The sequence below is a fragment of the Mastomys coucha genome, unplaced genomic scaffold (assembly GCF_008632895.1).
Source record: "Mastomys coucha isolate ucsf_1 unplaced genomic scaffold, UCSF_Mcou_1 pScaffold4, whole genome shotgun sequence".
In the NCBI taxonomy this organism is placed as follows: Eukaryota; Metazoa; Chordata; class Mammalia; order Rodentia; family Muridae; genus Mastomys; species Mastomys coucha.
The window spans coordinates 5,019,021-5,029,183 of NW_022196910.1; the positions used below are offsets into that span (position 1 = coordinate 5,019,021).

Genomic DNA, 10,163 nt, shown 5'->3' on the forward strand with positions numbered 1-10,163 from the left:
GGAAAGAAGGATTTTTTTTTTTTACTATTACAGATTGAAGATGAAATTCATCATGTCAGGGAATCATGACAGCACTGATTTTAGTAAATCAGGAAGATTTTCTCCAAAATCAGGAATAAGAGAGTAATGGCTGCTGCTGACCAAATTTCTTTTCCATTTTTATTCCTATTTAAAAAAGAAAAAATAAAGCAGGAAATACTTCTCAGAAATGCCAAACATTTGTCCTTATGGTGACATTAATTAATACTGTGATGACTGAGAGACACAATGTAAGATAAATCTTCTCATTTGTGCAGCCAGGAATCTCAAGGATCAGTCTGGTCTAACATTTCTTTTTTGTTTCTTGCCTTTTTTTTCTTCTTTTATTAGATATTTTCTTTATTTACATGTCATGTTTCTCAGTTTCCCCTCAAAAACAAAAAAAAAAAAAACAAAAAAACAAAACCCAAAAAACAACAAGAACAAACTCCTGTTTCCTCCCTCCTCCCCCTGCTTGCCACCCCACCTTCTCCTGCTTACTGGCCCTGGCATTCCCCTACACTGGGGCATAGAACCTTCACAGGGCCAAGGGCCTCTCCTCCCATTGATGACCAACTTGGCCATCCTCTGCTATACATATGCTGCTGGAGCAATCAGTCCCACCATGTGTACCCCTTAGTTGGTGGTTTAGTCCCTGGGAGCTCTGAGGGTACTAGTTAGTTCATATTGTTGTTTGTCCTAAGGGGCTGCAAACCCTTCAGCTTCTTGGGTCCTTTCCCTAGCTCCTTCATTTGGGGACCCTGTGCTCAGTTCAATGGGTGGCTGTGAGCCTCTACTTCTTTCTTAGACATTTCCACAGCAACCTAACTTACATCTTCTTGGCTCTATCTTCAAAACTCTGTACAGATCTTACAGAGTTTCATAGTCTTAAGATCTAGCTTAAAAAATGTACTTTGTATATCATGCTACATAGAAATATGGAATAACAGCTAATACCTACATTTTAACATATATAATTTAATTAATAACTGATCTGTATTGTAAAAAAACATCCTTTCCTTGGGCATTGATTAATATGTTAATATTTTGTATCTTGTTTTAAACATTTTTCAGACCCCTCAGTCTGTATGCAGTGAGAGTTGCAATCCTGGATTCAGGAAAGTTGTCCTGGAGAACAAGCTTGCCTGTTGCTTTGACTGCACTCCCTGCCCAGACAATGAGATTTCCAATGAGACAGGTGAATGACAAGCTTCTCACAGGATTTCCACAGTGTTCTGACAAAGATAAGCTACAGGAAAAAATTAGGAAAGAGAGCCACATGGCCATTCCTTTACTTAAGTTTAGCAATTTAAAATTTTCCGTACATTTTCTTTTAAAATAACACATATGAATGATCCACATTTTTGATACATTATAGGCATTGTTGCTTCAAGAAATCACTTCCTTACAGTGGAGATGAATGTTCCATTCCAGCATAGAATTTAATTGACCATATTCTGAGTATTAAGTCTTCATAATCTTGAAACTATATTCTTAATTCTATTTATTTGCTTCATATCTTGCTTACTTCACCTCTTCTGATCAACCCTTTCCTCAGTCCTTCCCACCATTTCCTGTCTCCTTCACTTATAGGCAGGCTTCACCTATACCAGAGGCTTCTCTGAGTATCACTCCATCCTGACACATCAAGTCTCAGTGGGTCTAGGCACATCCTTTCCCACTGAGGCAAGACAAGGGAGCCCAACTAGAAGAACATATGTCTCACAACAGCTTTTGGGAGATCTCATGCACCATTTCTTCAGGACCCACATATGGACAAAGCTGCACATCTGATGGACTCACATGTAAACCAGGATGCACATTTGTTACATGTGTGGGGGGGGCTAGGTCCAGCTCCTGTGTGCTCTTTGGTTGGTGGTTCAGTCTCTGAGAGGTCCAAGGGTCCAGGTTAGTTGTTTCTGTTGGTCTTGCTGTGGAATTCCTATCTACTTCATCCCACAATCTTTCCTCCTATACTTCCATAAGAGTTCCCTAATTGCAACCACAGTTTCACTGTGGGTATCTGCATCTGTTTGAGTCAGCTGCTGAGTGGAGCCTCTCAGAATACAATCAATTTAAAATTTGGTCTGCAAGCATGGCAGAGTATGAACAGTGTCATGGATTGGTACTTACCCATGAGATGGGTCTCAAGTTGGGGCAGTCGTTGAGTGGACATTTCTTCTTCAGTCTTTTCTCCATCACTCTCCCTGCATTTCTTGTAGATAGGATGCAATCTGGGTCTAAGGTTTTGTGGGTAGGTTGCCATCACTATTGCTCCACTGGGTTCCTGTCTACCTATAGGAGGTGGCCTCTTCATATTCCATATCCCCAATGCTGTGAGTCACAGCTAAGGTTACCCCTACTTATTCTTGGTCACCTCCCTTCTCCCTAGTATCTGTCATATAATGGAGTTGTCCCACTATATCCCTACCCCTGTCAGTTGATGATTTCCATTCATTATCATGGCTGTCTGGCCATCTCACCATCTCACCTGTCCCTCCCCACATGTAATCTTGAGTCCCCTCATTACCTTCTCTCATACATACACCTCTCCTGATTTCTTCTCCCCTTCTAAGTGAGACTGAAGCTTCCTAACTTGTGCTTTCCTTCTTGTTTAGCTTATTTGGGTCTGTGGAATATTGCATGAACATCCTATATTTTATGGCTACTACCCATTTGTAAGTATGTACATATGATTCATGTTTTTTTTTGGACTGGGTTACTTCACTCAGGACAATATTCTCAAGATCCATCCATTTTCCTGCAAATTTCATGATATCATTGTTTTTAATAGCTGAATAGCAGTCTGTTGTGTAGATGTCCCACATTATCCATTATTTAGGTGAAGGACATCTAGATTGTTTCCAGTTTCTGGCTTTTGCAAATAAAGGTGCTATGGACATAGTTGAGCAAATGCCTTTGTGGGATGTTGGAGTGTCCTTTGGGTATATGTCCAGGTGTGCTATAGCTGTGTCTTGAGTTAGAACTCAAGTGCCAGTTTTCCAATAAACTACCAAATTGAATCCCAAAGTGGCTGTACAAGTTTTCTCTCCCACAAGAATGGAAGAGTGTTTTCCTTGCCTAACATCCTAAGCTTAATGAAAGATTGCTTGAGTTTTTGATCTTAGCCATTCTTATAGGTATAAGATGGAACCTAATAGTTGTTTTGATTTGCATTTTCCTGATGACTAAGGACTTTGAACATTTCTTTAAGTGCTTCTTAGCCATTTGAGATTCCTCTGTTGGGAATTCTCTATTTAGCTCTGTACCCAATTTTAATTGTGTTAATTTTTTTTTTTTGCATTCTAACTTTTCAAATTCTAAACAAATTTTGGATATTTGCCCTCTGTCACATTTAGGGTTGGTGAAAATCCTTTCCCAATCTTTAGGCTGCCATTATGTCCTATTGATGGTGTCCTTTGCCTTATTGAAGCTTTTCAGTTTCATGAGGTCTCATTTTCAAATTGTTGATCTTCGAGTATAAACTATTGGTGTTCTGTTTAGGAAATTGTCTCTTGTACAAGTGTATCCAAGGCTATTTACCATTTTCTATTCTGTAAGATTTTGTGTATCTGATTTTATGTTGAGGTCCTTGATTGACTTAGACTCGAATTTTGTGCAGGGTGATAAATATGGATTTTTGTGTATTCTTTTGAATGTCTGTGTAAACATTCAGTTAGATTGGCACCATTTCTTGAAGATGGTTTCTTTTATCCATTGCTTGGCTTTGGCTTCTTTATCAAATGTCACGTGTCCATAGGTATTTATATTTACTTCTGATTTTGATTTGACTCCTTTGATCATCCTGTCTGCTTCTGTATTAATACTATGCAGCTTTATTGCTATTCTTCTTTAGTACACCTTGAAGTCAGAAATGGTGATTCTTCTCCAAGTTTTTAATTGTTTGGTATTGTTTTGTTTTTCCTTTTCTTTTCATATGAAATTAAAAGTTTCCGTTTCACAGTCTCTAGAAATGTAATGGTATTTTGATGGGGATTGCACTGAACCTGTAGATTGCTTTGGGTAAGGTGGTCATTTTCACTATGTTAACCCTATCTATCCATGAGCATGGGAGATCTTTCCATCTTCTTGATAGCCTGTTCAATTTACATCTTCAGGAACTTAAAGTTCTTGTCATGCAGAGCTTTCCCAGGCTTTGTTAGATTTACTACAAGTTAATTTTTATTACTTCTGGCTATTTTAAAGGGTGTCGTTTTTCTCATTTCATTCTCTACTCATTTATCATTTGTATAAAGTAGGGTTGCTGATTTCTTTGAGTTAATTTTGTACCTAGCCATTTTGTTGAATGGGTTTGTCAGTTGTAAACTATTGCAAATAGCAATATGTTGACTTCTGTCTTTTCAGTTTGTTTTACCTTGAACTCCTTTAGCTGTCTTATTGCTCTTGCTAGAGCATTACATTTTATAGACAATAGGCAACCATGTCTTGCCCCTGATTTTAATGGAATTTGTTTAAATTTCTCTCCATTCCGGGGATGAAACTTACTGATTTATGGTGGATGATATTTTTGATGTGTTGCTGGAATTGGTTTACAAGTATTTTATTGATTAATTTTACATAAATGTTCATAGGAGAAATTACTCTGAACTTCTCTTCTTTTGTTGTTTGTTTGGTATATGTATCAGGGTGCCTGTGGCTTCATATAATGAGTTTCTCAGTGTACCCTGTGTTTCTATTTTATGGGAAATTTGAGTATTGGTATTAGCTTTTCTTTAAGGTCAGGTAGAATGCTGCACTCAAACAATATGACCCTTGGCCTTTTTAGGTTGGGAGGCTTTTGATAACTGCTTCTATTTCTTTTGGGGTCATGGTACTTTTAAAGAATTTACCTGATCCCAGTGGGATTTATTTCTTTGTTTTGTCTTTGTTGTAAAGAATTATTAGGTTTCTAAATTAACTCTATTATAAGATTTTGCTGCCAAGTCTTCATCAGAACAATGAATGCATGTGAACTATGGGTTATACAATAAACTTAAATTAATGTGAACAGTTTGAAAGACAGAAGACATGCAGAGATTTATGGAATGCAACTGAAAACAAAAGCCATATTTTTTTATAGCATTTTATAAACTTAGTCATATACTTTCATAATTAATAATAATTATGCTTTTAAAAATTAAAAATAATTAATACTTTAAAATTTAATATTTGCATATCTACTAGTGAACTTAAAATATAACATCTGAAATATTTATTATAACTGTGAAAACACTGACAGTGTTCTCAAAGTTTATACTATATGATATTAATTATTAGCTCATTAATTCCCAAATGCCAATAGTGAATTAAAACTGTTACAAAGAAAATATAAATGCGGAGAAAGTCCTCTGAGAACTTTTAAAAGGAGAACCTGTCACATGATCACCTTTAGTTGCACCATTAGTTGGGTGCATCTAATGTTGTTGAAGTAAATATTCCAAACTCTGTTGCACACACCTGGGATCACATCACTGTACATAGAAATGAAGCACACTTAGTTCCAGGAAAACTTGGGTAAACTTGGGAAACTGTCATAAAAAGTTCAGTAAACATAAGAGGGTCAAAAGGAAAATCTTATCAGCAGGGGTAGAATAAGCCTTGTGTCTCTCCATGATGAATAAGAGAGGTAACTAGAGAGGGTTTCCTAACATTATCATTGAAAGAAAAAAGAATATCATTCAGTATTTTGCATAAAATAAATTTTATTTTCCATATATTCCTAGCATTAAAAGTCTATCATTTCTGAAAGGGACATGATAATTTTATTTTTTTATTTGTTAATTTTCATTATTTCACAATAAACAAAGTAGACTTATGTTGTTTCTGTGGAACACATTGAGAGTGAACAGAGAGCCTACCAAAATGTTTTGTTTGTTTGTTTGTTTTGTTTTTTTGTTTTTTTTGTTTTTGTTTGTTTTTGGAGAGAGGGTTTTTCTGTATAGCCTTGTTTGTCTTGGAACTCACTGTGTAGAACAGACTGGCCTTGGACTCAGAAATCCTCCTGTCTCTGTCTCCCAAGTGCTGAGATTAAAAGCATGCATCACCACTGCCTGGCCCTACCAAACTGTTAAGTTGACTACAATTACTCTATGAAGACTAAAAATATAGTAAGTACATTTATGAGTTTGATGTGGATATAGAAGGAGCATATTACAGGTTACCTCACAATACTTTCATCACTATAGAATAAGGTTTTGACTACAGAGATATGTTTATTTGGAAGGATGAAATGGAATGAAGAACCTATATATATATATATATATATATATATATATATATATATATATATATATATACCAATCTCAAGTTTTATTATTTCAAAAAGACAGCTATAAGTATGTAGAATACTCAAAACATAAATTACTGATGAAATACATTATTATGGTAGAATATGTTAAACCTATATTTCAAGACAAATCTTAAATCTTTTACAAAGTAAATGTCTTATAGTTCAATTGCCATTAATGAATGAATTGGCATTTTCTATACAATATACTCATGAGAAGCTAACATGACTCAGCTACAAAAAGAAACTAAAAATGGAAAAGACTAGAATAATATAATAATGTGACATTAGCATTAAAAGACATACTAAGAAAGTATTAACTATTGGGAGAGTAATGTGTAATAAAGGATAAACAAGATAAATAAAAGTAAAGTTGTCCAGAAAAAGAAGCTGAAACGTAAATCTAAAACAGGTTTTAAAACTGAAAACTTTACAAAAATGTTGAAAGTTATACCCAACGTGAAACTTGAAATTAAACAACACCAGGGATATATATTTTCTTTACTTTGGACTTTGATTCACAGGTCTTTCAAATCTAGAAGAGCAAAGAAAAAACCTACATTTAGCTATTAAGTAGGTTTATGAAAAAATCCTTTACTCTTGAAGTTTTCTTATACTTTAGTAATTTAATAGCTATGAAGTTGACTTAATATGTAAAGGAACTTACATTCCAGAACACTGGCCTGAATTTGATTGCAGAAGAGTACAGTAGGTGAGAGAATTAAGTCCTGTTTGCTTTCCTCTGACATCTACATATTCACACTAGCATCTGTGATATCTTCCTGCCAAAACAATGAAAGGGGTGCAAATAGATGTAAGAACTTTGAAAAAATATTTAGTGGTATCCAATCAAGATCAGTACAAGAATGAAGATTTTTCAAAACAAAAGAAATTTATAAATAAAGATAAAGTCATACATCTGAGACCACCATCATTTTACAAAAAAAAAAAAAGTCAACAATAGATTCCTTAAAATTGAATTCACACAATCATTTTGAAATTAAGAAATATTTTATAAGAACTGGTGTAAGGACTGAATTAATTTTTGCTGTGTAATTTTGTATTCTTATGACTGAAAAGTATGTCAACTATATTACAAAAATATAGACAAAATGCTTTGGTAAAAAGACAGAAAAACGTGGGAATGGTTGAAGACACAACTAAAATGAGTGAGCTTTTGGAATGTGGTGTCCTAGATGTGTTTAATGTCAGCTTGATGCAATCTAGATTTAAATGACAAAAAGAAATCACAGTTAAAAAATACCTTCAAAAACTGGCATGTGGGCAAGCCTCTTGGTCATATTTGTGGTTAGTGATTCCTGTGGACTACTGCACTATGTGTGGTGCAACCTGAGAGGTGATCCTGAGCTGCATAATAAAGCAGGTTAACGTTGCAGTACAGGAAGGTTATGTAAAACCTCACCCCCAAGGACTCAGCTACAGCTCTTGCCTGCATATCCTACCTTGAGTTTCTGCCTGGCTTCCTCAGTGATCTATTTATAAGGTGTAATGTGAAAAAAAAATAGCCTTTCCTCTGTAATTTGCTTTTGCTAATAGGGTTTTATAAAAGGAGTATAGACCTTATCCTGTGATCATTCACCTTAGAATATTTATTTATACCTAAAATAACAAGTGAACATGGTTACAATAACAATCCAGTGACTTTTAACTGTAAAAGATGTCAGGGTAAAGGGAAAACTCGACCATGCACTCATGACCAAATTCCATTACCCCCAGATATGGATCAGTGTGTGAAGTGTCCAGAAACTCATTATGCAAATGCAGAGAAGAGACACTGCCTCAAGAAAACTGTGACATTTCTGTCCTATAATGAACCCTCAGGGATGGGACTCACAATCATGTCTGTGGGATTCTCTGGACTCACAGCCCTTGTGTTTGGGGTCTTTGTAAACCACAGAAACACTCCAATTGTGAAGGCCAATAATAGATCTCTCAGTTACATCCTGCTCGTCACTCTTACCCTCTGTTTCCTCTGTCCTTTGTTCTTCATTGGCTTTCCAAACACAGCCACATGTATCCTTCAGCAGAACGTATTTAGACTCCTATTTACAGTGGCTCTATCTAGTGTGTTGGCCAAAACCATCACTGTTGTTATGGCCTTTCAGATTACTGCTCCAGGAAGAAAGACAAGATGGTTGCTGATATCACGGGTCCTGAATTTCATCATTCCAGTTTGTACCCTGATGCAAGTTCTTTTTTCTGGTGTATGGCTGGTTACATCTCCTCCATTCGTTGAGATGGATGCTCACTCTGAACATGGACACATCATCATTCTATGCAACAAGGGTTCAACTCTTGCCTTCTATGGCACTTTGGCCTACTTGGGAGTCTTGGCCTTTAGTAGCTACTTCCTGGCTTTCTTGTCCAGGAATCTGCCTGACATATTTAATGAAGCCAAGTTCCTGGCTTTCAGCATGTTGGTGTTCTGCAGTGTCTGGGTCACCTTCCTCCCTGTCTACCACAGCACCACAGGGAAGGCCATGTTGATTATGGAAATTTTCTCCATCTTGGCTTCCAGTGCAAGCCTTCTAAGCCTAATCTTTGTTCCTAAGTGCTACATTATTTTGTTCAGGTCAGAGAAAAACACACTTCATCAAATCAGGAGTAAAAGACATCAAAGGAGCAAAAATTTACTTAAAACATAGTTCATATGATTCCTCGACTAAACTGAATATTGCTAGTTGTCTGTCACTCCAGTTGTCATATATAAGGATATAATATGGCATACCAATAATAGCTTTGTGGGTATATATTCTTCTTACCAAGTCTTATATTCTAAACTTGCTCCTCTGGAATCACATGAAGTAAGAAACCAACTTTTTGAAGCTGAACTAGTGTTTATCCAGGTCTCAAAATAAGTAAACACGTGTAATAAATCTTTTGAAAATATTATAGTTTGAGATATGATTGCTTTCATTGTTTTTACTAACAATTTTTTTTCTGTTGAAATCTGTTACATTTTGGAATCATGATTCTATGTGCATGAAATCATATGATAATTCTGAGTCTTTTCCTATAATTTTTATTCCTGATTTACGTTAGTAAGTTTAACTAGTGGGTTTTGTATTTTTCCATTTTTTACTTAGAGACCAGCTGCAGTTCTCACTGTCCTGACAATGAGGTGTTTTTCTGATGGTGTTAACTTCTGATCTTTTCAGATGTGATGAATTGCATACACTGTGGCTGCAAAATTAAGATTTCTATCCCAGTATTAGTACTGCATTTCACATTTTCAAATACTTCTGTTTCATTTTCTTTCTTTTAAAAAAATAATTATTTTATTTATTCATATATGTTGCTCCCCCTCCTGGTTGCCTCTCCCAGAGTTCTTCATCCCATCTCCCTCCCTTTTGCCTCTGAGATGGTACTGCCCCACTGGAGGGCATGACCCTTTTCTGGGTCATCAAGTCTTTATAGGATTCTGAGTATCACCTCCCTCTGGGGCTAGGAAGACATTCAACCCTCTGATATATATGTGCCAGTGTCCTCAGACCAGCCAGTATATGCTATTTGGTTGGTGGTTTAGTCTCTGTGAGCTGTCAGGTCAGGGTACTTGACACTTTTTGTCTTCCTGTGCAATTGCCATCCCCTTAAATTCCTTCAGTCCTTCCCTAACTCTTTCATAGCAGTCCCTGCACTCAGTCTAATGTTTGGCTATAAGTATCTCTGTCTCAGTAAGTCCATGGTAAAGCCTCTCAGAGGACAGCCATGCTAGGATCCTGTCTACAAGAACACCATAGTGTCAGCAAAAGGGTAAGGGCTGTGTGCCTGCCAATGGGATCAATTTTCAGTTGCATCTGTTACTTGTCAGCCTTTCCTTCAATATCTAGTCAAATGT

At 36.2% G+C, this 10,163-nt stretch overlaps 1 protein-coding gene across 1 annotated transcript in view; it reads left to right on the forward strand.

Annotated features, from left to right (window-relative positions):
- The window catches only part of LOC116076288 (vomeronasal type-2 receptor 116-like), a 36,886-nt gene extending 27,916 nt beyond the window's left edge, over positions 1–8,970 (forward strand). The window contains exons 5-6 of the mRNA XM_031349992.1: positions 1,093–1,216; positions 8,042–8,970. Coding sequence (XP_031205852.1) covers positions 1,093–1,216; positions 8,042–8,970 — 1,053 coding nt within the window. The remainder of the gene's footprint in view (positions 1–1,092; positions 1,217–8,041) is intronic.
- The last annotated feature ends 1,193 nt before the right edge of the window (positions 8,971–10,163 follow it).